At 43.5% G+C, this 27,585-nt stretch overlaps 1 protein-coding gene across 5 annotated transcripts in view; it reads left to right on the forward strand.

The window, feature by feature from the left end:
- The window catches only part of CDH4 (cadherin 4), a 535,396-nt gene that overhangs the window by 388,823 nt on the left and 118,988 nt on the right, over window positions 1–27,585 (forward strand). For all 5 annotated transcript variants that reach the window (XM_064167488.1, XM_064167487.1, XM_064167489.1 and 2 more), the window contains 2 exons: window positions 11,945–12,100; window positions 19,460–19,604. In XM_064167488.1, the coding sequence (XP_064023558.1) occupies window positions 11,945–12,100; window positions 19,460–19,604 (301 nt within the window). The remainder of the gene's footprint in view (window positions 1–11,944; window positions 12,101–19,459; window positions 19,605–27,585) is intronic.

A 27,585-nucleotide genomic window follows, 5' to 3' on the forward strand; every position in this document is an offset into this window, starting at 1 on the left:
TAAACCAGAAGTGCACATAGCAGAGGAATAGGTGACGTGCAGATGTGTGGTTTCCTCCTGTGGGTCACCTCGCTGCAAGTATTGGTGTTTGTATTGGGACTTTCCAGTTAAGAACTGGAGTTGGACCCTGCCAGTTGTATTTACAGTATTTTGCTAATCTATCCTTTCAGACAGCACAAATAGCTGATTTCATTGTTCTGCTTTACTGATCGAAGCAAAGATTTGATTTGACAGCACTTTCAGAAAAGCCTTCAAGTTGTCCGAGATGTGGTAGAATTATTAACTACCCTGAGCTGACATATGGTAATTTAGTGTTTAATGTTTGCCCTGCCACGCTCGGGAGTCATCATGCCAAGTTACCAGCTGATGCCCACAAGTTTCTGACTACATAAATAATAGCTGAAACAGTTTTCTAACAGCCATCTTTAGGTTTAAACATCCAGCTTTGATTCGTTGTGTGTTATAAACTTCCTTAAGCAGGGGCTGGAACCCCTGCTGCACTCCCCACTACAGTTGGAATAAATTAATAGGATTTTGCAGCTTTTTTTTCCCCTTTTTTTTTTTTTTTTTTTTTTTTTTTTGCAGCTGTATTTGTACAACTTCATCTTGAAATAATTTTAATTTCTGTGCCTAGGCTTATAATTTTTTCAAGCGCGTTACACAGTCGGCTGTACATAATTATGTCTTACAGCCATAAGCACAGGCAATCTGCTTACCTAAACTATTCTGCTTCTAAACTTGTCATTTAACTGGTGGTGAAGGAATTGCATGTAATTCACCAGATCAGAAATTAAATTACCAATTAATAATACTGCAAAAAGAAAATTACAGCAGAAATTCAGTATGGCTATCGGAGTATCTGCAATTAAAGGGGCAGTTGAGCACTAGCATCCGAGATCAGACTGGGCTTCAACTATCTGTGTCAACTTCCTCCTCCTTAGAGCTCATTGTTCTCTGGAAGGAGGTTATAGTGAGGGGATGGTTGGGCTCTTCTCCCTAGTATCAGGTGACAGAACGAAAGGAAATGGTCTGAAATTGTGTTGTAGGTTTAGGTTGGATATTAGGAAAAAATTCTTTCCTCCAAGAGTTGGAGCAGGCTGCCCAGGGAGGTGGTGGAGTCACTGTTTCTGGAGCTAAGAAACACATGGATATAGCACTCTGGGGCATGGTTTAATGGCCATAGTGGTCTTAGGTTGACAGTTGGATTCGATGATCTTAGAGGTCTTTCCCAACAGAAACAATTCTCTGATCCTTGTTGTCCAAGACTACCAAGCTGCAGATTTGCACGGGAAATCTGAGCCAGCGGGTTGCACCTTGCACCAATTTGTGGAAGTGCTTGGAAAGGCAAATGGCACCAGCAAATTAACATGTCCTCCTTATAAATTATTAGTAATTAAAAATCTAGTAATAGGAGAAAATCTCCTGATGAGCCTCTTGAGATCATGTGAAGTTAACTGGTCTCTGGAGCATTAAGGAAGCTCCAGGCTCCCTTGCGGTGCGTGTTCCCTGTGGTGCACAGAGCGGTGTGCCTCTCTAGCTGCCTGCAAGGTGGACTTGCATGAGCACATCTGCAGAGACCTGTTCAGGAGCATGGCAGCTCAGCTGCTTGTTCAGGTGTCTGTCTTTTTGCCTTTTGCAAACAGAACCACTTACATGAACATTCTGGAGGGAGAGAGGGGCTTGTGGCTGTGTCTGCTCTTGTGACTTTTGAGGATTGTTACTGGTTTTGGAGAGTTAAATTCAAACCTAAAATGTGCCAAAAATGGAATTGGGTTGCAAAAAGGCTCTAAAACATAGCAGACATAACTTTTTTCTGCTATGTAGTGCCACGGCTGGCTCTTGTGGCCGAGGCAGCACATCAATAAGTCATATGAATAAGTCTAATGTGATTTCAAGTCAAAGGCAGCCAGGGTCTCAGATCTAACCTGCACAGGAGTACGATTAATGAAAGAGAAAAGCTTGCCAAAAATTCGGCCCTGTGAATTCGTTCCAAGTGAGCAGAGTACAGCTAGGTTTGAAATTCCCTAGAAGGCAAACTCCCATCCTTAATGCACAAAGCAGCTTCGCAGAAGCAATGGACATTTGAGTGTGAGGAGACCCACACCAAAGGGAAAGATACTCCTGAAAAGCGGAGCCCAAGTGCAGGACCTGCAGCTGTTGAGGGCATCTTTACCAAAACAACCAAGCTGTAGGGAAATGAGATGGATGACTGGAGAAGAGGAGAGCTGCTGAGGAGAGTGATGCAGGAGGTCAGCACTTGTAGGTGATGAGGAATGGGGCTGGCATGCACGTTGTAGAATTCTCCTGGAGCTGGTCTGCAGCATCTTTGCACAGATAGGTAGTGCAGTGTACATAGCTGTACACATGCACAGCAAAGATGTACATATGGGTGTGCTGCTGGGTTGTGTGGTGTGGGCTGGGGCACACATGCTTAACTTCAGCCTGTTCTTGTGGTGTCCTGCTCAGCACTTGCTTGAAAGAAAAATAAAGTTCTCAGATGTCCTTCTTAGCTGCTCTTACCTGCTGCAGAGGGAAGTATATGTGGCCATCCATGGCAGAATTTGGCCATTAGGGAAAAGTTCTAGTGGATGCAGTATTTTGTCTACATAACAGGTAAGGATTAGTCTTAGCATCAGTGTCCTCTCACTTTGTTCAGTGGGCGATAAAGCACAGAACCATTGAGTACCTCAAATTGGAAGGGACTCGCAAGGATCATCGAGTCTAGACCTGCACTGATGCCCATTAATGTTACTCCTGTAGTGCACAGGGAGAACTTAATTGTTCTGCCTCCTCACAGTTGGTGTTTCCCTTTACTGAGCACTGAAATAACTTCTATAACTGTGCCATGTAATCTACCCTACAGAACAAACAAATGGGCTTGCATTTCCTATAATTAAACTTATTAGAGAGACTTTGAGAACCACAGAGCTTTAAATCCTGCTCTGCAAGCATCCCAAAGTAGTGTCTCAAACATGAGCCTCAGCAGATTTTGCTTTCCAAAATACACACACTGGAGGGTTTTATTGTTGTTTCCTATTGTTAGCTATTTGCAGACAGGTCCAAAAGCTTAGTTTTATGCTGAGACTAGCATTCCCAATCATGCCACGGCACCACTTCTCTGTGATCAGTAATATCTATAGGTGTCGTGCAGAATGTGAATTCAATTCAAGGCTATGTATGATTGGGAAAGAGCATTACAAAAGCAAAGGTCATACTGAGACCAATTATGCCCCTTGAGTCTGGGGAAAACTGCCTTCATGAGGACACAACTTCCTAACATTTTCTTGCCATGTGTCCGAGCTCCCTGTCCTACCGAGAGGAATGCTGCTTGTGTTAAATTGCCGTCTGTGGTTGTACAAAGATTGTTCTTCACTTGTTCTGCTCTGCACTTTAATTTTTAAATGCCATGGACCAGATTTTCAGCTGAAATGAATTAGCATGCCTCTCTCTGAAGCCTATGAGTCTGCTTTGATTTATACTAGCTGAAGGCTTCCATCATTAGTTACAGTGATCAGGTTACTCCTGTGCAGGTCAATATTTGCTACTCTTGTTTATCTTCTGCACTGAACACTCTGGTTTCCTGCTCAGTTTTACCTAGAGAGGTGCTTGATTCTCTTTTCCAGTCTGACTTTGTGGCATATGTGACATAAGACTTCAGACCAGACACACCTCAAAAAGAAATGAGGACGAAGTCCCACTACTGTGATTCTTTTTTTTTTTCACTTGGTCTTCATTTAGGCATTGCCACAGCAAACAACAGCAGGATCAGCTGCAAGAAGGTGCTGCAGGCTTATATGCAAGGATAAGAGTGTGTAGTCCTTCATAAATAATGGAGGATGATGTTCTCTTGCCTGCCTGACTCCTCCAGCACAGAAATAAGAACAGTGTATTTTGAGCTCTCAGAGGTATTCTCTTTGACCTTTTGTCATGGAGCATTCTCTACAGCAGAGGAGGCCTTGTGCATCTGGTTCAAATCCCACAGTCAACATCAGCTACTTGCATCTTGCACTGTATGAACCAGACTCAGTTCTTTGGGGCCAAAATTCACCTGCCAGCAGCACATGCAACCCCTCTGGGATGCCTTCAGTCACTGCACTGAAGAATCTGCTCTCTTGTAAAGGAGGAAAAAGTAGTAAAAACAAGTTTTGTTGCTTCTGCTATCACTGTTCTGGCAGCAATAATACACTGGTCACGTGGAGGTATTCTGCTGATCCATAATCATCTTTTCCCTCAGCTGCTCTTCTCCCTCTCCACCTTCTTGCTACTGTCTGAAGCATTTCCACAGAGGAGTACTTAAAAACAGAACTGGCTACAGAAGGCCTGAAGAAAGGCACATGTTGCTTTAGAGATTGCTCCGCTGTATCAATTACCATGAGATGTGGAAGATCCATTAGTGTTGGCCAGTTCCTGATACAGGCACATTAGCTTCTTGACCTTCATAATAGCGAGTAATGAAAATCGCTTAATTATTTAATCATGAAGACCATGCAACAAATTGCAGTTTACTGAGTTTTCACTGCTAAAGACAGAGACTTTGTGGGATTGGCATCATCTTAAGCTGCTGCCAGTAGCAGGCCACCACTCAGAGACTTTGGGCCAACTGTAGAGTTGTGCAGAGAGTAGCGTGGCCCCACAAATCCTGCAGACCTCAGTCTTACTGTGTCCAGACAATTCCTGCTAAAACGTACGTTTTTTGCTGTTCCAGCAGCTGGGAAAGCAAAGATAAAATTAGCTGATCCTGGTGGCACTGCTGCATGCCACGTATTCTGTGCTTGTGGGCTCTCATCTGAACACATACAAAATATAGTTTCCTAGGCAGAGGGGTGGTTATTTTGCTTTTATCTCAAGCAGTATAATGGTAGCTTTGAATTGGACCACGAGTCTGACAAGTTCATTTTCACCCCGTACTTATGCATGGGGTCACACACCGTTATTGGCCAGGATTGCAGGCAGGAACTCTTCTCTCCCACTGCATTACGGTCTCCTTATTGAGCCTGATTTACATTCTCCTGTTCTCCATCTGCTCGATGTTACATTTTCATCCAGGCAGAGGAGAAAAACCCTGGTAACCAATTCAAAAAAAACCTGGAAGGGAGAGAGGGAGCGAAGACTATCAAAGCTTCTGATGGGCATAGGGAAAGCTCCGGAGAAACGTATCCACGTGGATGTAATTGGCCTGAAGGGAACTGCTGCGTTGGACAACAGCCCTTGGACAGAGGGACCTACGTGAAAGCCAAAGGACCTGTGAAGCGCTGGAAGCTTTCAGCAACCGAACATTTGGTGAAGCGCCTTCGCCAAGTGCTCGCAGGGTCAGTGCAGAGGAAGCAAACTCCTCCTGGTAAGACGCAGGCGAGCTGGATGGGAAGTGGGTTCCTCTGCAGAGCGCAAGCCAGGCGCCCGCGAAAGAGTCTTATCGCCTGGCTTCAAGCGTTTCAGAGTTTTCTCTCTTTCTCTAGCACAGGCTGCATCAGCAGTTACATCTCTGACTTAAAGGGCAGCTTTAAGCTCTGACATGCTAGTTTTACTCTATTTTATCATCAAAATACGCTGTGATTCACTGTACACAGGTTTCAGCTGAGGCAGAGGAAGATGTAAGCTGACATGAGAGCCATCCAGCCATTGGGACAAAAGGAATGACTTTACTGCATGGCTTTGGATTTGTATTTTAAAGAGGAGGAAGAAACTTAAGCCTGTGTATATAGGTAACTGCACTTTGTAACTGCAGGAAGAATGGCACTCATCACATTGAATCTCATCCATATTAAAAGTGGACATCTAGTCTAAGCATAGTCCTTGATTCTTTCTACAACATGTAGAATGAGAAAACTGCTTCTTCCAGGAAATCTGATGTGTACTTAACCGTTCAAGACAGGAAGACAGATTTCAATCATGAAAGCCTTGCTTCACTTCTCTTTTATCTGGCTATCTCAGACCAGATTGAAAGGTTTTAGAGAGTTGTGTATGAAACGAAACCACTCCCAGTTGAGAGAAGAAAGAAATCCCCAATTTCAAATGTATCATTCCATCCTGCCTTTCTTGGTTAATACCAGTGCCATGGGAAACTCAGCTCAGTTGATAGTTGTTTTGTCCAGTAGTGGATAAAGACTTGCAGGCTACTGTTAAGCCTAGTGTTGTAGTTAGTGGAAATATCCCTTCTATTCAAACTTGACAGCTGCTCTTGCCATGTCAGAGCATTCTGCAAGCTGCAGAATAGATGCTTTTCTCTAAAGGCAGCTGAAGTGTTCTTCAGTTTTCTCTTTTCCTTTCCTTCTGGGAAGTAGCATGGGATCATTGGCAAGTGTGATAAAAGAGGACAGAAGTTAATAAATATCACCTTAATCTGGTTGGGTCTCTGAATATGTCTTAATTTTTCTCTGTCCATTTGACTTTTGCATCTATTTATTGAAACCATATGTGATTCTTTAAGCAGCACACAGTAATTTGTTTGGAAATACAGAGCTAGAGATTGTGTCTCTTTACTGGCTTCTAAAACAACTGTGAAGTAAGAGTTAAGAACTTTTATACAAATGAGTCTTAAACATATTGCAGATTCAGTTAAAAATAAATAAGTCCTTAGCAAGGTTTTCAATAAGCAGTAAGAGTAGCTGAATTAAAATATTTCCACTAAAATTAATGAGCCAATCCTGGAATGCTTAGACTGACTCTTAAGTGTGCTCATTTAAAGACTTTGAATATGTTTGCCTGTCTGAATTTCTATGGAGCATTTTGAATGCATGACAGATTATAGTCTTCAATTATTTTAATTTGGTTTTCTTAATGGGCAAAATAGCTAAGAGCTTAATAATAAAAGGCACTTACTGCTTATCATTTACATTATTTTATGTGATCATTAATAATTATAATGGATTCTATAAAACAAAAAAAAATCAAGTCTAAGTCTCCTCGGGTCATGTCAGTGCAAATGTTGCATAGTACTCTGTGGCAGATTTAAGAAACTGTTTTTTGAGAGCATTCTAAACTCCATATGTTACACAGCAAGTTGGAGAGCTTCAAAGGAAATTTATTTTCTAGTTTGCTCTGTGAATAGAAAATGCAGCAAAGTATAAATCCTTGCTTTGCTTTCGCTAGCTACGTTCCCAGGCACTTATATATAGCACTGCATGGTGAGCAGTAGAACCCTGACCACATACAGCTCAGTGAAATCCTCTAAGTATAGTGTGTTAGGTGCAGGAATAGTCTTTTTGCAAACCCACCTTCTTTTCTGTACACTCCATTGTACTCCTTTGTCCAGCATTTCTTTACTCACACCCTTTGATTCAAGGCATTTCCTTTACTGATACCTAAACAGTCTCCATTAGACTACTTCTTTCTGGCAATGTCATGCTCCAGAAGCTGCATCATTTATGGACCCACCAGTCCCTTTCAATCTGATGACCATACAAGTTTCTGTAGTTTGAGTTGTCTCTGCTGCTGGCACTGGAGAGTTACAGGGATCTGTGATGTCATCTGCCACAGTGGGAGGGCACAAAACCACAGCAAGAAATGGGAGTGCTAAGAGCGCAACCAGTACATGGACCAACAGGAGGAAAACAGAGTTGATAAAACCTGGTACTGCAGAGAAGCTCATCAACTGAAATTCTGCTTACCAGCAAAACCTGTGGGAGCAGTTTGGCTACCCGCTAAGTCCTGATGGAGATGCAGGAACCCTAAGATTTTCATCTGTGCAAGTGGGATGCAGCCCTGTTTCACAAGCACAGATGGCTTTTCAAGCCCATCTAGAGGTGACACTGCAAGAAAGGAGAAGGCCAGCTCTGAAGGGCTTAGCCCTGCGTTATCTCCAGAGGTGCAATGCTCATTTTCACACATTTAAGTTATTACATCAGAACCTGCAGTGGAAAATACCCACCTGTGAAATTGCACTGACTTCTCATGTTCCTGGAACTACTCTATGGAAACAAGAGCTGAATCAGACTCTTGGTGTTCTGGTTCTGAGTTACAAACGCTATCTGCAGATGGTGCATCAATGCTTCAAGCTCAGACCCCTCACCAGTCCCCTACTTCACTCTTGGGCTGCAAGATCACCATGTCCTTGCTTGCCACTTCCAAGTGGCACTCTAGCAATGTGAGTTCAGTGCTGGGCTCTGCTGCAGGTTCCCTCTTGGCTTTGGTGGCTAGACCCAAAGTTCCGAGGTGATGTGTTTGTGTCTGTCAGTGTAAGTGGGGAAACTCAGCGTCCCAGGGTTCCTGTGCGCAAAATTTCATCTGTGTTCATGATAGGATCAGGGGATCACATCTTCCACCATAAATTGCCTTTTGATCTGGGTCATTTTCCCTCACCAGCGTAACAATCCAGTCTAAGCTCTATCCCAGAGGAGATTTTAAGAGAATGAAAGCTGCTTTACAAGCAAATTTGTCTGATGGCAATCATCAGCCATCATCATTCATTCCGCGCACATCGTCATACGCAGTGTGATACCATGCCTGGTGCTGGAGAAGCTCAAAGCTCCAAGGGTTCTCAGAGTGAAAAATGTATAAGTGCATCTAAGAAAAACTATTCTTCTGCCATCTGTTCTGTAACCCAGAACCTGCATCCCTCTTGACTGCATTATAAAAGGCAAGAGAAATGAAAGAAACTCATGTCTATGTTCCGCAGTCGGAAGATTATCATACGGGTATGTTACCATCTTCCCATTTCCCAAGCACAAAGGAAGGAAAAAAGCGGCTCTCTCCTAAGCCATTAAATTCCCCCAACCAGTATTTTTTTCTCTTGCTTTAGTGAGCTCCTTGGGAGTAGAGGGGGGTTTATTCTTCTTATTATTATTATGGTAAACTGCTGCAGGAACGGTTTCAACAAAAGAAGTAAACCTTGCATTGTGTTCGGATAATGTTCTTAACTTCTCAACAAGATTTACTAAATTGCACCCTGGGAATTATGCAAATAAAACCTTTGGTCAAAATGTTAGAGGATTACTGGGGTGGGAGGTTGGGGGGGGGGAGAAGAAAGAAAAGATAAAAAAAACCCTGAACTTATTTTCTTTAACAATCTCATTAAGAGTGCTGAAATTACATGTTCCGACGTAGAAAGCACGCACCTTTGTGCGATGAATATCTCCCTGGTAGTGATATGTGCTTTGCTTCGTTGTCAGTGGTCTTTGCAACTTTCTCTGACAAGTGCCATTCTGAGGTGGTTTGGTTTTTTTTTCCTCCCTGAACTTTTTCTTTTGAGTTCTTACTGGAAATGGAATTTAGTACAGGTAAGAGGCAAAGCATTGTAGTACGATGGCAATTAACAGCAAATAATGAGTCACTGCTGAATATTTGCAACGCATTTCTCTCTGTCTTTGTTTTGCTCAATGCTATATAATTAGCTGGTGGATTTTTCTTGGTATAATTGGATATGGTAGTGTGGGTCTTATGATATATTTCATCTCCTAGATCAGCAATGATTTACATACAGACAGCTTAGACCCTATTAATGCTAATAAAAGTGCTGCAAGGACATCCTATAGCATACACTTTATTAAATTGTACATGGCTTTCTTAGAGAGTTTCTGTTTATCTGCATTTCCTGAAAATAAACTATAGTGCCTTTAGCACTGAATATTTAAATCCAGGCTCCTTCTCCCTGTTTCCGACTCTCTCTATGCATTTCTAATGCTTCTATCACAATGACATCTGGGTACTATATGCAACAGGAAATAGAGCAGAAAAATGTCCACGAAGAACTAGCAGACTCTTCCTTTCCATGATTCAAGTTTAAATTGCTTCCATTTTAGTTCCTTAGAGAGTGACTGGTTCGCTGTTGGTGCTCGTCCTAAAGTCACTAGTTGAGCCCATCTGGAGCTGGAGTGACCCAGTGCCCACATTTCAGTGCTGGAAAAATGCAGCAGAAGTGCGGATAGTTTGGGTTGGAGGTTTTTCTTCTTCTATCTTTGTTAAGGAAAAGCTTTGTTTAGGGTGAAGTGCTAGTTTTATCCTGACACTTTACAGGAGCTGTGCAGCCTCAATAACCAGGCATACAGCTGTTCCCCCTGCCAAGATACCAGTTTTGTCCCTTTTTATTTCTAAGAAGCAAACGGCACACTGACTCAATGCTGGAGGTCCAGCAGCAGCTTCCTACGTTTTCACTTACCTTGAGCCTAGCTACAAACGTGTAGGTTGTGGGTTAGAGCTTGAACTTCCCAACTTGAGCTGTACCTTTGCATAGATATTCACATAAATTCACTTTTCAGCTCTGTCTGCCTGGCAGGGTGAGAGCTGATGTCTAAAAATGGGGTCTTTCAACTCTGATTATTGAACTGATGAGTTGGTTGCCATCATTAAAACTGCAGTTGTGCAAGCAAAGTTTGGTTTTAATGGACTCTATTTCACTCAGAGGTTTGCTAACGAAAATTGGATTCATACCTGTCTACTTGTGTCCCTGTTACAAATACCTGCCAGGCACACAAACCCCTGTAAACCACTGTGTGCAGCATGAGGGCACTGTCACAATGTCCCCAGTACCTCTTTTAAGTGATTATACCAGTGTAAGTCCAATCACTTCTCCTTGGTACTAATAGCCTAAACAAGCAGTAAATCCTGTAGAGAGAAGACAGATGAAACTGTCTCTGTTCCCTGACCTTCAGCTCCAGAAGTGTCGGTGCAGCACGAATCAATCCTGGCAGTGTCTAGCAATAACTGACATTATTAGCTGTTAATGGGGGCAGAGGGTTTGGGGGAGGCAGTACAAGGGGAGCAGTGTACAAACTTGGTAATGATCTGGACAAAGGTGTCAAAGGAGATTCTCAGAGCTGGAGGATCTGATGCTGTTCTCCACATTCAGCATCTCGTCAGCCTCCCATGTCAGGAGGTGAAGGAATAGCAGCAGGTCACATGCGGGAGGAGTGCAAGAGCAGCCCACAGCCCCATTTCAATTCCTTTGCCTGGGGAGCAACACTTTCTCTCCATCTGAGAAACCACCTTCACTCCCCAAACTGGGAGGTGTGGGGGCATCTCCTGCATCCCACTGAGCCCCCCTCAGGCCCCTCTGAGTGTGCATCTGCCATAGAGATGCAATCATGCACTCAGCTACGAGATTTCTATTATCTTCCCACTACTTTCTTGTATTCATAGACCTGTTAGGGAAAAATTTATGCATGTCACTTTTACACTGCCAAGACAGTTTGTGGTGGTGCAGGGGGTGGTAATTTATTTGTACCTTGCACTTTCTTTCAGGAATAGTCATGCTGTTGCTAGAACTTCTTTCAACATTTGATCAGAAAATTAAATTTGGGTTTAAAGAGATAGTCAGGGTTGCTAGGACAACACATTAACCTCCCATTTTTATTTTCTCAGCTCTGTATCCGAGGTTCGTGTAATTTGTCATGCTGTAGTCAGTCTGTGGTGGTGCTCTCAAAGTACATGAAGTGATGTGCCAAACGCGCTTTTCCTCAGCAAACAGTCACGTGAATTGCTAACATCCCACTGGGCATTCCTGCTCTTGCCTCGTTGATCCAGATGAGTCGAAGAAAGAGGGAGCAAACAGCCCTGTTCTTCGAATTTCTTGAGAGTGTTTGTGTGCACAGTCACAGGGACTGAGAACGTGATGGGGGAGCTTGCAGGCAGCGTTTTCAGAAGTGATTAATAGCTGAGAGACTCTGGGTATGGCAGAGCAATTTGGACACTTTAGGAGCCTAGGGTTTCAATAAGATGTAAACAACATTTTTTTGTTGCATATAGATTCTTTCACATCTAAGGCAAAAAGTTAGCATTTCAATGCTTCCTAGAGAATCGTCATGAATAAAAGAGGAGAAAAAGAGCTGAAAATATGTGGAATACACTTCTCCTGGCTCTTCCCCAAACCTTAGGTGTACAGCTCCCTTGTCAGAGTAGACAGCAGTATTACATTGATGCAGCTCTCAGGCTCCAATCTTTAAAGTTGTTTAAACGTCCGTGTGGCTTTTGTCCAAAGCTTATTGATTGCTGTCTTTGTTATTTCATCCAGATTCGTTCTGATAAGGACAAAGAGATCCATATCAGATACAGCATCACTGGAGTGGGAGCCGACCAACCACCGATGGAAGTCTTCAGCATTGACCCCGTATCTGGCAGGATGTATGTGACTCGCCCGATGGACAGAGAAGAGAGAGCTTCCTACCATGTAAGCATAAAACATCTGGAGCTTTGTATAGGTGCACAAGCTCAAAACAGAACTATACCAGAATTGCTGGGTTCAAGCAGGGATGTGGAGCCTTGAGATGACAAGGGACTTTGTTCAAAATGAGAGGTCAGTTCACAGTTTGGACTGGCTCCCTGTGACAGAGGACACTTGAGGAGCTGGCAGCACCACAGTGCCTGTGTGAGTCCTCTGTTGTGCATGTGGAGATGCTGGCTTTGTTTCTGCTTTCTTGCTAAATCAACCAAACCTATGCAAAGCAGCATTAAACTGACATCCTTTTGGACATAGAGTCGGAGCTGTCTATTTAGAGAGGTACTTGTTAAATCTGTGCAAAATGATTTGTGGACTGAACCCCCCAAACCATGAGAAGCCAATTGCTACATTAGCACGTCCTGGGAAATGACTAATTTGAGAATCAGTACTGCAGCTAAACATGCGATAATTGGTATAGTCATTTTTCATTTTGAATCACTAGGAGATGTTCAGGCAGTATGATGGGGGTGTGTCAGATAGGTTTTTAAATATGCAGATAGGCTGATATTAAATATGAGGAAATTAATTAAGATTAATTACACTTAAAAGTGGTGCCTTATGCTAGCCTAGTTTGTAAAATGCTCTGCCTGCAGAATACTCAGAGCGTAATTGGCCGTTATGTTTGGGTATCAATCTTAGCCCCGATGCTGCTCGGTGTAATTGCACAGCAGACACAGTCCCACAAATTGCTAAACAAATGTGTTGCACCTTGCATGATAGCCCTGCAAGATTTCAGAATGCTTTCTGCATCTACGCTTCCCATCTCTGCTGGAGTGGTTGTGAAAGGTTGTTTCATGGATTGCTTTGTATCAGCATTAGCCACATCTCTCGGCATGGTAATAGCCCTTCCCAGGGATGCTGTAATGTCAGCGAAGCGGCACGGGTCACTTCCACTGACACCATATTCCTAACTGCGCCGTCGGAGATGCACATTCTGTCAGCTTTATCAGGTATCCAGTTAACCATGTTGACACAGCTTCTGGACTGGGGTGGAAGGATAAAGAAAATAGATTACCTCTTTAGTTGGGTGGAAAAAGAGATTTCCCCTGGGTAAAAAAGATGATCTGAAGGAAAATTATTTTATCCTCTGTGAACAAGACCAATTATTTTGTTTGTTGTGCCTAGGAAAATATGAAGAGAGGTTGTTTTGAAGAAGGAATATTTGAGATACACTGTTTGTCATCTCGGCATTGTTGATATTGTTTCAGCAGTGCCAGGTTATTATAACGGTGCAGTCAATAACACAATACACCAGTTAACGCTTTTGATGGTGCCACTGTGATGTCTGCTGTCAGACACCCTCAGTCAAAACCAAAAGCTGAAGAAGATTTTGTCCCTCATACTAACAGATTATTTGCCCCCTACCAATTAACTCAACCTACTGGTTCTGGTGAATTCAGTAAGTTGAATTCTTGCCTTGGCAAAGGGGACTGGGTAAGTCTGCCTCAGACACGCCACAAGATTTCCAACCTTTTCTGTTCCCTATGGAACATCCATATGTAAATAAGCATTTCCACACTCTGAAGGTTACAGGAAGATGCAGTTTATAGAGAGTGAATAACTGGCAAGTGTGTTATGAGACTTTATAGACTGAAATAGAGAGTGATAGAAAATCTTTCTTACCAGAACATTAGAAGGTGATGGAGAATGTTTTAAGTCATGGTTGTAAACAACCTTTAGATCCTTCAGCCTCAGTGGTAATGGCTAGATGATTTATTGAAACATCAATTGTTCATTTAATAATCCTTTACAAAGCATTCATAAATACACCATGTACAAAGCAATGACCCAAACACTAGTACAGCAACTTGGAGGAAAAATGGACAGTCCTAGAAAGCTGAAAAATTAGGCCAGCTTCCAGAAAGAAGATACAGGCAAAGTCTCAACTGTTGCAGGGTTCTGAGAAGTCGATGAGTTTATGCCACTTTGTGTAGCTCAGACTCTAATTGAAAGGAGGGACGGACATGGAGCCAGGCTTACACAGAGAACAGTAAAGCAGTGTTTGAGGTGTAGGATTGGAGATGAACTGTAGAGCTTGGCCATTTTTAAATAGGTTTGACATCTCTTTTAGAGTTTTCTTTAGCACAGATTAGCAGCTTAACTCTTCATCTGGGGTAAAAGATGTCAGTGGAGCTGCAAGGCACCACCCCTGGTCCCTTTCACGCAGCAGGACGTGGGCTTCTTGTCTGCTGTGGGCTCACCACTCTGGCTGAAAATGAGTGCTTCAGGTTTTCTGCAGCACTAAATAGAATGAGGTCTTTTCAGCATCTCTGTCACTGTCGAGTGTTGTCCTTGCCACTTTCATTCCCAGGTAATCTAAAAACTAATTATATTTAAAAAAATAATAATTTGCAAGTGTTTTCAAGGCTACATATGAAGAGTTCTGTTTCATTAACTCCCACATTTTCAACACGTATTTTCTGATGCATAATTATCTGCATTGCTTCAGGACTGCCATTTTTAAAGCACTGGTGTTCTAACTCTCCCCGCATTTAGCAAGCCATTTGTCTGATGAAACCTACCTTTTTCCCTAAGGTGAAACAGAGATTTTCTAATTAGATTGGGAGTTCTGCAGCACAACTTTTCAACATCCTTCTTGAACTTTTAGGGAAGATCATTCCAATCTTGATGTATGCAGAGAGAGGAACGTGCCTCTGGGACTCATACTGTCTGCCCAGGTGCAGTGGATGCTGGAATTCCTGCCTCAGCCTCCCAGCACAGCAGGCACTGGTAGTGATCGTGGCTTCAGCTGTATTTTGGCCTCATCATTTTCTCTTCTGTGCTACAAACCAGAGTACAAACTCTCCAGGGACCTTGCAGACATCCCAGACGCAGAATCAGCTGCAAGTATGAGCAGTGAAAAATGAGAAGGGCTTTGCAGCCACTTAACCAATACCACATTGTGGTGCAGAACTGCACATGTTGCACTGAGTGATGCCATGGGAGTTGGGCCAGCATCTTTAGTGTCGGTGTCTGGGGACGCAGCCTTGGGGCATGCTCCCAGCTCAAATACAAGCTGGTACCCCCCATCTTGCTGCTGGCAGCCATGTGTTGTTGCATCTCCCCTTGTAGTCAGCCCTTAATGTTTATTGCATGCCAAGTAAGTTTCAGCAGGTAGTGATATTTAATATGCATGAGCTCTCTTGGCCTTGTTTAACTGCCTCCCCAAAGTCCCCTTGGTGCTGCTGACAGAATTAGTGACTGAATGTCTTTTCTGTTCCAGACACTGGTTTCACATCCAGCTACAGTTAGGCCTGGCAAGTACAAGGGGTAGTAAATTGTCAGGTTAGTTTTCCAAGGCATTTTTCAAGCTCTGTTTTCAAAAGGCATCAACATAAATGTGTCAGTAAGTAGTCATTGCTTATGATACTCAAGTAATGTGCGTTATGGGGAAACTTTGAAACAAGTCCTAATCCAGTCCTAGACACGTATATGCCTTCAGCATCAGACTGATGAAATACCATGTCTCAGACGTGGCTGGAGCTGCACAGGTGGGTTGCAGTCTGAGAAGGAGTTATCTGAAGTGCAAGGAGACAAAAAAACTTTACTGGAAATTAAGGGCTACGGGAGCCAATGCCAGTGTTTTGAACCAAATTCTAAGGACTAATGGCAGCCGTCGGTGTCGCAATACTTTAATGTGAACTTTTAATCACAATTAAGAGCACGCAAATTAGGCATGGCATCGTGTGCTTATTGCCTAGAGGCTCTGTCACTGACTGATCCTGTATATTTGTGTTGGTAGTATTAGTGCATAAGTAATATTCGTATTTAACACAGTTCACCGTGTTGACTTTGACTAACTACCTTCAGATACCACCAGCCTCCAGTGTAATCAATAATCATGATACTGAATCATTTGTATGCCCACGGCTACATTTACACTGGAAACTGTCAGTAGAAAAACCTCAGAGACCCGTGGTAGCTGCTGCTGAATGTGATAGCAATGAGTGTCATACTCTTAAGCAATATTTGTCAAAGAATATGGAGCCAGCTCTGTGGCTGGTTCCAGTGAGAGATCCACGAGCTAGAGATTCACTGGCTACCTGTATTAATTTTTCACAATCCTCTGCAAGGTATTTCATTTCATTTTATTTATTCCTTCTCCTGTCTTGTTCTCCCTCTTGGGGACAACGTAAATATTTCAAACCAACTTTATAAATGTTTCTTAACTGTGTCTCCAGCCAGCCACCAGCTTCCATTTGAGTACTTGTGCGTGACCTGTGTCTGGCACGTATCCTGTGTGTGCCAAGGTTGGGCTTGCTGGCAGTTTCGTTGGTGGTTTTTCCAACTTTAAGTGACTTGTGTGTCTGACAGAGCACAGCCATCACCTTTTGTACCTTTCCCAGTGCCTCTAAGCACTCACGTGCATCTGCTTGTCATCCCATCCATCACTCTACACCAAAACACCCTCTTGGTCATAGATGGGAGCACATGGCAGCCTGAGCATCAGAGCATCTTGTTAGACTCAAACTATGCCTCACACAAATGAGTCCTGCCTCGGCATCTGAACAATGTAGGACAAAGTGTCTTGTCCAGCTTGAGAATGCCTCATGAATACAAGGAGATGAATTAAGGGAGGGAATATAGTATCTGATCTGCTTTGGAGATAGTTTCCCAGTGGACAGTTTGCCCCACTGGATTCCTTCCTTCCTTCCTTCCTTCCTCAGCTGGGAATGGTCTCTAGCAAGCAGGAGCTCCCATTGAGCTCAGCTGAGACTCAGCCCTCTGGCTCAAGCCTCCCTTCTCCCTCAGCTGCGGTTGGCACTGATCACAGAGGAGCAATGTGTTGTGGAAGGATAGGGAGGCGTTGGCACATGAGAATTGTTAAAGGAACATGAATACAAAAATTCAAGCAAGCACAAGAGAGAAAAAGAAGATAAGTTTACTGAAGTCAGGAAAAAAGTATCAGGAGAAAGAGAGATGTGCAGACAGGGCAGCAGCAACAGCTGCATCAGAGGGTGGAAAAGGAGCAGCTGTGGACACCCAGATGCCAGCACAGTCCTGGATAAAAAGGTTCAGGGTTTGATGCAGTGGGCTTGGGGAGCAGGCATGGTCCTTCTGACTATCTAAAAAGCTCTATTTCAGGGCACCAGTGCCTGCACCATGTCCTTGGGCATTGTCCTCCCTCCCCTAACTCAACCCAGGGGTTGACACTGGACTCAGGACAGAGGGGACACTCGTGCATGTCACCACAGGTTTGATGCTGCAGCCTTGCTTATTGAATCTTTTTTCTACCTCGGGTGCAGAGAGGAACATGTTCGTGGGTACATGTGCTTAGGGAGTGCAACAAGCAGCTAGACATGCATTGCTGAGAAACCCCTTACTCCTAGAGATCTCAAACAAAAGCTATCAAACATAATGAAAATTTGCAGGGGGAGAGTCAGATCTGAGGGGGGAGATATCAGTTTTGCTCTCTGCTTTATCTCTGAATGGAGCAGTTTCCGCTGCTGGAAATGCAGCAAGAGAGAGCCCTGTGCTGCCTTAGTTTGAAGATAATAACTTTAATTTTAGATCCGAATTACTTTTTTTTTCAAAGGCAGTCTGACCTCTGACTGGTGAAGTTATTGCATTGCTACGTCTGACATGATGAGGGGTAGCTCAACAGGTGGGAGTCAGAAGAGTTTGTGTGCAGGCAAGGAATGCAGATAGTAAGAGCATTCCAAGTCATGAAATACAAATGACACATCCTGTATTGAAAAGGGAGCTGGGCTTCTCCAGGCTTTACAGGAAAAGGGCTGCTTAGCTTCCTTTAAAGAGAATGTTTTTCTCCCAGCTCATTTCATGTGGCACTTTGGTCTCTTTGCTTGGTTAAATGTTAATCCAGCCCAAGCTAATAGTGTGCAGTTTCTTTTGTTAAGCTCCGGACTGGTGGACACCATAGGTGAAGGAGAAAGTTGCATCAATCACAGGCGCAGCGAGAGCGCAAGACGGAAGGCAGCGCTAATGCAATTAGCACATTTATTTGTCATGCATCAGAGGAGCTGGAGACCTCCTTGGCACAGGAGCCCTGACTCCTGGCAGCGTCCTGACGGCCTGGGGAGCTGCTGGGAGGGACCAGAGGCTTCGATCTCTCTGAAGGCATGAGCTAGTGTGTGTCCCGTCCCTCAGCCCAGCTCTTCCAGCCAGCCCTTGCACCCAGCTGACATCCTCTGAAGCATTCATTCTTCATCCCACCAGCCCTGCGGGATGTCACACAGCCATCCTGAGCACCATCCCCAGTTTTCGTGGAGCTTCAGCAGTGCTCGCAGGCACTGAAATGGAGAGGGATGACACGGGGCATCTGCAGTGCTCGCACCCAGGCGATGCCTCTCCACTGCCCAGCCACTGCCAGGGCTGTGCTGCCCTCTCCTCGCTTGCCTGGGTTTGTTCTGAGAGCCGGCAGCAGCAGCTCCGTTCCACGCACACACACACCCCGTTTAGAGTAGCCATCTGTTCCCTTTAATGAGAAAGCTTTCCATTTTTTTCACCTGATTACTGATTGTTCCAGACTATTGTTGATTGCTTTGTTTTATTAATTACTCATTTTGACATGCTGTATCTGTCCCTCTTGTTCAGAAAACAGATGCTCTTGTTTATGAGCATTATTACTGATGGTTATTGCTAATAAGATAGAGCCGCAGTTCCAGTTTAACTGAGGACTTAACACTGTGGCTCTGGTTATTGTAATGCTTCATCACCGGATATTTCAGTCAAGCCTGAGCAAAATGTTTCATTCTTAGTGCCACAAATGCTTCCATCACTTGAAAGAAAGGGACTTTTTTAATGTCTTTTTGTGCATAGAGCAATGGGGTTGGTAGCTGTTGCTGCTTCTGGAGACAATGAGACAATGATTAGACAAAGAGTAAACAACAGTAACATCATTCTGAAATCTCTCCACTTATTAATCCCTGCTTCTGTGAGTATGAAAAGCTGCAGGTTCCCGTAAGAAACCTCTCAAGTTAAACTCATTTCCTGGCTGCATTTGGAACGAAGGAAAATTTGCTTTCCAGATGGCCAGACAAGATTCACCACATCTTCAAAACTAAAATGTAGTGATCTAGCAGCAGATTCTATTAAGGGGAGATAAGGTGTTTCCACTGACAATTACTGGTTTCAAACATTATTTCAATATTACATTAAGCTTTGAAAAGCTTTCTGTGTGTAGTCTGGATGGAAACCATGTCACTACTTTCTGCTGGAATTGGATACCCACTTAGTGCAATTTTGGGGAAGTATTTATGAGGTGAAGTCAGTTCTTACAAAACATGGTCTCTCACTCTGCTTCAAATCCAATTGCTGATACTGTGTTTTCATTGTGCTTGTTCCCAGCTCCGGGCTCATGCAGTGGATATGAATGGAAACAAGGTGGAGAATCCTATTGACCTTTACATCTATGTGATTGATATGAATGACAACAGACCAGAGTTTATAAACCAAGTCTACAATGGATCCGTTGATGAAGGCTCTAAACCAGGTACAGTTGAAAAAAAGTCATACAGTTCCCACCTGTTTTCAAACGTTAATCTGGCATGGTGGCTCTGTCTTCTCTTGAAAGAGAGGGAATGCAGGAGAGGTTGATGGTGGTGGGTCTATGGAAGGCTGATGGAGATCATAAGATCACAGGATGTTAGGAGTTGAAAGGGACCCAAAGAGATCATCGAATCCAACCCCCCTGCCCAAGCTGGACCATACAGTCTAGCTCAGGGCACACAGGAATACATCCAGACAGGCCTTGAAAGTCTCCAAAGGAGACTCAACAACCTCTCTGGGGAGCCTGTGCCAGTGCTCTGTGACCCTTACAGTAAAGAAGTTCCCCTTTGTGCTGAGGTGGAACCTTCTGTGCTGCAGCTTCCATCCATTGCTCCTTGTCCTATCCCAGGGAGCAAGTAGCAGAGCCCCCTCCCACTCCAGCCCCCAGCCTTCAGACATTTATAAAGATAATGCAGTTGGTGTCTCTGTCTGGATACTGAGAAAGTGCACACTTGGGTTAGAGGGAACTTGGATCCAGGTGGCCCCTTCCTAGATGTGGGATTTTCAAAAGCAGCAGTTGCATAGAGCAATGCTTCTGTTACCATTCCATACACTTGTTACCTGTGAACAGGGCTCTTACTCCAACTGCAGAGCACTGAAAACCAACACAGCAGTGGCCTCTCACTGACCCCATGCCTTCAGTGCTCAATACCTGCCTCCTTGATATTTAGTCCAGTCTCTTGCAAATGCAGTATCTGGCACCCAGTCAGACTCCACGTAGGTCTGTGTTTCCCAAAATGAGAAGAAAACACTTTCTTACTTGGGGCCTGGTGAACAGCTATTGAACTATCCCCAATAAAATTACTGCCTCATCCTCCATTCCCAGGGACTCTTCTGAGAAAGGATTAAATAGGGACAAACCCAAAGTAGAATATCAGAAAATGTGTGGGTGAGAAATGAGTGCAGGTGTAAGCTGTGCACTGAATGCAAGTGATGGGTTTTATCTGAAACATATTTATATGCTTTGAAAAATGCAATTACAGAGGTCTTTAATGCTTTATTTTCAACTCTGGCATTGATTTGTTCTTCGAGTGGGGTGTATCCTCAAAACTGTAGGTTCCAATATGGCATCAGGGTTGGTGTAGCTTATTGCCAAGCATAACTAATATGAGTGGCTTCATTCTTCAAACATAACTTATCCTGTGAAAACTGTCACCAGTACAACTGGAAGTCTCCTGAAATGGGAGGGAGATTTTTCCCAGCCAGTTTTTATCCTCAGTCGTTTGCCAGCTGAGGGCTTAAGCACCGCCTGACTTTGTTTTGTGTCAGCAAACATTTATCATGGCTTCTGCGCTGCCTGAGGTGTCACAGGGAAGTCTCCGGTGGCCACTGTTTGTAACAAGGTGATTCTCAGTCATGATTGATTGTCTCAGCGTTGTGAGGAAGGGGCTGCTGTGCTGACATGTCGTGGGGGCAGAATGTGACATTGTTTTTATGGAAAGAATAGGTACAGCTCCCATCCCCCTATGCTTTGGGTGGTGATGTACCAGGCTCTGTGTGCTGATCCCAGCCCTGCTTACCAGGCAAGAAGTCCCTGAGCCGATGGCTGTAATGGCATCTTCCTGGAGGATCTTCCGGCTTTCATTTGAAGGCCACTTTAGGTTTGAAGATGGAGACAACATTTCCATAGCAAATCAAATTTCTTACATCTTACTGTAGGACAGATCGATATTCAAAGTGTTCCCAGATGTTTTAACTAGCTCTGCTTGTTTCTGTGAAAGAAGCAGTAAATTGCATCCTCCTCTTGTCTCAGACACTGATAAGCCTTTGAGCTATTAAATCAGAATACAATAACTTTGCCTGCAAAACACTTGTGCCTCTGCCTCTACCAGTGGTTTGTGGTAGTCTGTGTCTTAGGCTGGAGTGCTTGCCTTTAAGGCAGGTAGGTAAAAAGCAATCTGGTTTTATTCAAAAGCAATTACATTTGTCTTTGATGTATTTGAGGTTTTTTCCCCTCTTTCCTGTTTAATCAGTATTCTTTTAAAGGTTTATAATAGTATCAAATTTCAGTTCTTTCCTTTTGTGTGACTTCCCAAGAATTTGAGTATCTGAGGCACTTGTTCTATGTACTTGGCAATAATCACCACGTTATGTCCCTTAGCAAGGGAGAGAGAGCTCATAGAGTTACTCTGGACATCTGCATGCTCCCCCTTTATCTCAAAGTTAGGTATCCCAGTTTTGTGTTGGGACAAATCTAGACAATGTGTTTAGCTAAGTGTAGAGCTTGAAAAGAGTTGGAAACTTTTTTTATAGTTCATAGTGCTTTAGAAGGTATCAGACTAGCCAAGAAAAAAAATTATCTGGCCAGAATTCAGGATTGTGGCAGTGGTTGGCAAATGAAAGACATTGGATGTTCTTAGAGGTAACCAGCAAAATGTGTTCAGTATTGGTTCAATAGTAAGTTGCATGTATATGTGCATCTATGAATGGATTTGTGTGTGTGTATCCATGTATCAAGTGCAGACTTGCTTCCAGAGGCATCCAAGACATTAGATGTTCTTAGAGGTAACAGCAAAATGTGTTCAGTATTGGTTCAATAGTAAGTTGCATGTATATGTACATCTATGAATGGATTTGTGTGTGTGTGTGTATCCATGTATCAAGTGCAGATTTGCTTCCAGAGACATCCAAGACGTTGGATGTTCTTAGAGGTAACCAGCAAAATGTGTTCAGTATTGGTTCAATAGGAAGTTGCATGTGTATGTGCATCTATGAATGGATTTGTGTGTGTGTGTATCCATGTATCAAGTGCAGATTTGCTTCCAGAGACGTCCAAGACATTGGATGTTCTTAGAGGTAACCAGCAAAATGTGTTCAGTATTGGTTCAATAGGAAGTTGCATGTGTATGTGCATCTATGAATGGATTTGTGTGTGTGTATCCATGTATAAAGTGCAGATTTGCTTCCAGCAAACAAACAGAAAGAAATCATCTTATATGTTGCAGGAGTTCAGCATTTCAGCATTCATTTTCCACTGTTCATTGCTATGGAACTATGCCTGAGGACTGAAAATGCTTCCCTGGATATCCTGTACAATTGTTATTTCTCACATCTTCCATATGCCCATTTATAATGGCTGTGATTAAAAATGCAGCGTTACTCAATTACCACTGTGTCTGCACTGTTCTTAATAAGTTTGCACACCTCTTATGAGAAAAGTAACTGGACTATTAACATCCCAAAGAAATGCTGACTGAGGGCAGCAGTGTGAGCAGCCAATGACTGTTTGAAGTCAGTAGGAATTTTGTCCAGGTTTAAAAAAAAAAAAAAAAAGGCACATATGGAGCTCAAGCTCTACCCATGGAAATTTTGCAGAGCAAGACTGTCAAAAATATGCTGTGGAGCACAGACTGAGCAGGGCACAGTGACCTTGAGTTGCAGGGAAAGCCCCTATAAAGCTTTCACAGGATCAATAGAGCAGATCCCACTCAAGTGCACAGGAAAGGGCTCTGCAGTGCTGTCACAGCACACTCCAGGGTTCAAGACAAAGAGAAGGCATCCACAGGCAGGGAGGGCTGTGCTCTGGAGGATGCACTAAGGGCAGTGTGGTCCCTTCTGAGCAGCTGGGGTGCAGTGAGCTGGAAGACAGCACTGTGCCTCCTGTCTGACCCTGCAGGACAGCTGCAAATTGTGGCTGGCCCTGGCAGGGGATGGAGGGTGGCAGAGCAAAATGTGACCTACAGACTTGAGAGTGAATAAGCCAAAAGGAGGTAGAATGAAGCAAGGAAATGAGTATGCAGGAAGGATGTCTACTCCAGCCTGCAGCACAGTGTGATACTGCTGGGCACTTAGCCTCCCACGGAAGAAGTAAGTTTGCTTTAGCCTAAAACACAAATATCCTTCAAAGGGGACTGTCTAAGAGCTGGAAGAATTGGCAAGGATGTGAAGAGACTCATTAGAGACACTCTGATGAGGTTTAAGTGAAGGGGCTTCCCAGACTGCAGAGCACTCAGACTGCTTGGGTTTCCAAGGAGCGTGCTCTCTGCAGTGTGCAAGTCACCTTCAAGCAACCCTTGACAGGAATAGAAAAGAAATCATCAAGTATTATTAATTATAATGGGATGTTGTTGCTGGTTAAGATTATAATAACTTAATTGAAATGGTGTCTTACATGGTAGCATGGTGTTCTTGAAATCAGGAGCTCATTCTCAGCAGAGTGACGTTCTCTGTAGCGTGAACACGTGTGCCACAGCCTGGCCCCTCCACATCCTCAGGTAGCTGCTGGCTCTCAGAGTGAATCTCATGCATTTTGCCGTTTCTGATACTCTCTGGGAAACATTTAAATGTGTTTCTAGCTTATCTAGCCTAAGGTCATGCAGCTGGGCAGCTTAAATGTGTAAATGCATGCCCTTCCAAAACTGCAGAAGAGGAATGGTAATGCAAGGTTTTCTCTTCCATAGGACTGCCTTTCTTCCTTGCTCTCCCCCTCCATGAGCTGTTTTGATTTAATGTGCCACCGTTTGAAAGTGTATCTTAAAAGACCATGTTTTACTCCTATTGAATAATGTTCTGCCTCTTTGAACTTTGCCTCCATACGAAGAACACAGCCAAGTTTTAAAAATGCAGCTGCAAGCTCGAGCTGAAATTCCCCTGGTCCCTCTGGCAGCCTTAATCAGCAAAGTTGTCCTGGCACTGCGGAAGTTGCCTTTCGAGCGCTGATAAAGCGGCACAGGTAGCACTGCTTTGCTGCCCATCACTGCCAGCCCTGCAAGCATTCTGCTGCCCTTTCCGAGTCTGCACCACCTTACAGCAGAAAGGAGCTGTGCTTTGGAGTGGATTTTTCCTCTCTGTGCCACACCAGTTACTGCCTGCCATGAGCCCAGCCCATGTACTGCTGGGTGTGCAGCATCCCAGGGATGTCCTTGGGGATTGCTGTTTCAAAAGAAATTCTACAGCTTCCATTAAAAATATTGCTCGATAAGCTAGAATGAAAATGCTTAAATGTAAAAGCGGGGAGGGAGGGAAGGGAATTTAATCACAGAACAAAAATGTGATGGGGAAAGATTAGTTTGGTCACTGCAGAAGCTTAGTTTTGATGTAACCACCACAAAATGTACCTTATGGTCAGATGTGGATGTCTTACTTAACTGAAGCATTCAGTTCTGAAAAGGTCAATGTGAAATGCTCCTCAGTAAGTCGAGTGCTTTGCTCTGGCTTGTATCTATTTTGTTTTAACAGAAAGATTGTCAAAAATTAACACACCTCTCCAAAACAATTTGTTCCTGTCACATTGGCCTTTTCTACTCCCATTCATCCTTTCCACTTCACTAACTCTCTGTCCCTTTTACATCAACAGCAAAAAGTCCAAGTGGTTTCTTTTAACCTAGAGTTCCATCTGGCTTCTTCTTTCTTGTGGTGCCATGCAGAATAATATAGAATCATCTTTAAAGTCACAGAACATTGTTTTCTCAGACAACAAATCAAGTTGTCTGTATGTGAAAGACAGCAGAGAGAGGGGACCAAGATGTCTGAGTTTAGCTTTGAGCAGCTTGCCCTTGAAAAGAATCATCGAATCAACCAGGTTGGAAGAGACTTCCAAGATCATCCAGTCCAGCCCAGCCCTAGCCAGTCAACTAGACCATGGCACTAAGTGCCTCATCCAGTCTTGAACACCTCCAGGGACATCCTCCTTAGGAGTGACGTGGAGGAGTGCCAAATGTGGCCAGCCCTCCAAAATAAAGGCACATTACTATTTCTTCCATGAGAAACGTTGTCATTTAAACTTTCCCCATCACCTCCTGATTTGGTGGAACTCTGATACAGTAATTGTTGATAGCATGCCACGCGAAAAATTAAATAGCTGGGAGCCAAATCTATATGTGGCAAATTGAGTTAAAGAAATCTCATAAAAATAAGCAGTTCATAAAAACAAGCAAAACAAGGATCTTAAAAGCAGATTATTCTACCAGTGTCCCAGTTTGTTTGTTTTATTTCTATGCCAGCAGAGATTCCCTCAGAGATTAACACCGTGGACTAATGCACAGATGGGGCCAGAAACTTGAAAGTCATCTGAATATTAAGAGTTTAAATCTTTAGCCTCAGTGATTTGAACAGAAAGCCAATTATGAGGCTGAATTAGTTTTCAAATTAAACTGCAATTTAAGGCTTCTGAAATTAATCTTCTAAGGCATATAGTTGCGTTTGTGTGTATATATATATACATGTGGAGAATTTGGATTCTGGCTGGTTCCTCTTCTCCATTCATAAAGAGGTGGCTGATGTCCTGCAGGTTGTTCTGTCAGTGAAGGAGCAGTGTTGCTGGGTGGCCAGGGAGGAAAAGAAAGCAGCAGTACCTGAGATATGAAGAGAAAACACTTCATGTTTAAAAACTCCTAGGACACCGAGTGAAAACTCCTTTCTTCCATTACAAACCATCCCAAAAGCTCTGTAGTGCTGCTCATAATTACAACGTTCAATATTCTTTTACCAACCTAGAGGTGGTTTAGTACTCTTTATTTAGGAACATCCTAATTCAGAAAAGCACTTGAGCAGGTGCCTGGGCTGACTGCTACTGATGGTGACACGGCCCAGGGTGGCCTGGCTGTGTGCCCGGTGCGTGTTCCTGCTGTTAGCGCTAGAAGCTAGAAGTCATGCCAGTGCCCTGTGTCTCAGAGAGATCACATAAAGGTCAAGTCTTCAAGAGCCAGAGCAAGTCTCAACAGACTGTTGCAGTCATCCCAGAGCTTTCCACAGGCTGGGTGCATTACTTCTGGGCTCATCACATGCCTAAAGCTGTGTATCAATGCCATGCCATGCAGCTTGAGAAGGCACCGCTCTTGTCCTCATGCTTTATATGCTGTTAAAAATGGCTTTGTCTGACCCGACTCTATTCTCTCACACATTGCACACAGACTTAGGATCCACAATATTCTTTTCAAGTTCTTTTGCTCAGCCAAGCACAATTTTAAGATAAGAAATTGTTTTTCTGCAGACACATCTGGTAGTGCTTTCTGTTTTGTTTCGAGGTGAGTGGTTATGAAATCTGTCCTCTTAATTTCCTTTTCAGAAACATCCAGTCCCAAGAGCAAGGAAGTGAATTATAGGACTGTAGGTGAGAAATAAATGCAAATCCCCAGACTGATGGGTTTTCCATCTAGAAAAAAAGGCCAAGTTGATAAAGAATTAAAACACGGAAATCATATTCTGAGACCACTCTAGAAGGGAGTTAGAGCAGTGCAATAGTGCACTCTGCCTCCTTTTAACCAGCAGTGACAAATAACAGAGTATTATCTGTATTACAGTATTTATATTCTATTACATTACTTTATATTATGTTCTCAAACTTCAAGGACTGGATTCAAGCCTTGTGCACGATGTGTTAAGTCTCAGGTTTTGTGCAGCCAGGTTTGGATGCTTTCAGTAGCGGCATATGCTTTCCATCAAGCACAAAGCCTAGCCATAATCTTCAGCACAGCTCTGTGAGGAGTGTCCAGCGTCCCTTGGTCAAAGTCACACTTTCTCCATTTTTTTAGTTAGCCTTTGGGAATCAAGAGGACTTCCCTACAGGAATTCAGCCAAGCTGAAACTCGTTGATTTATGGAGTCCAAACTATTTGCTCAAAGGCTGGATGTGCTTTTGCCCATCTTGAAGTTCTTCTTCTTTCTCTGCAGTATACAGAGTCTGTAGGCTGCAGGCTGCTGGACAGGAGTTTACCTTCAAATCTGACCACCCCCATGCATGTGCTGCATTAAGAGCATCTGTTCATTTCTTTCTGGAGATAATTCTTGCATTTTTAACAATAAGAAGGTATTATTTTAGTGCTGGGTGACAGCAGCCTCTTTGACTCAGTCATCTCTCTCCAGACCCATTTGCTCTCTTTATTCTCATTAGGTTGGCTCTTGCCTTGTTTGATGCTGAGAATCTGCTGTCTCCACTAATTAGGAAGTGGCATTCTTTATGAATTAGGTTAGCTGCTTGAAAGGTCA

Source organism: Pogoniulus pusillus, chromosome 29 (genome assembly GCF_015220805.1).
Source record: "Pogoniulus pusillus isolate bPogPus1 chromosome 29, bPogPus1.pri, whole genome shotgun sequence".
Classification (NCBI taxonomy): domain Eukaryota; kingdom Metazoa; phylum Chordata; class Aves; order Piciformes; family Lybiidae; genus Pogoniulus; species Pogoniulus pusillus.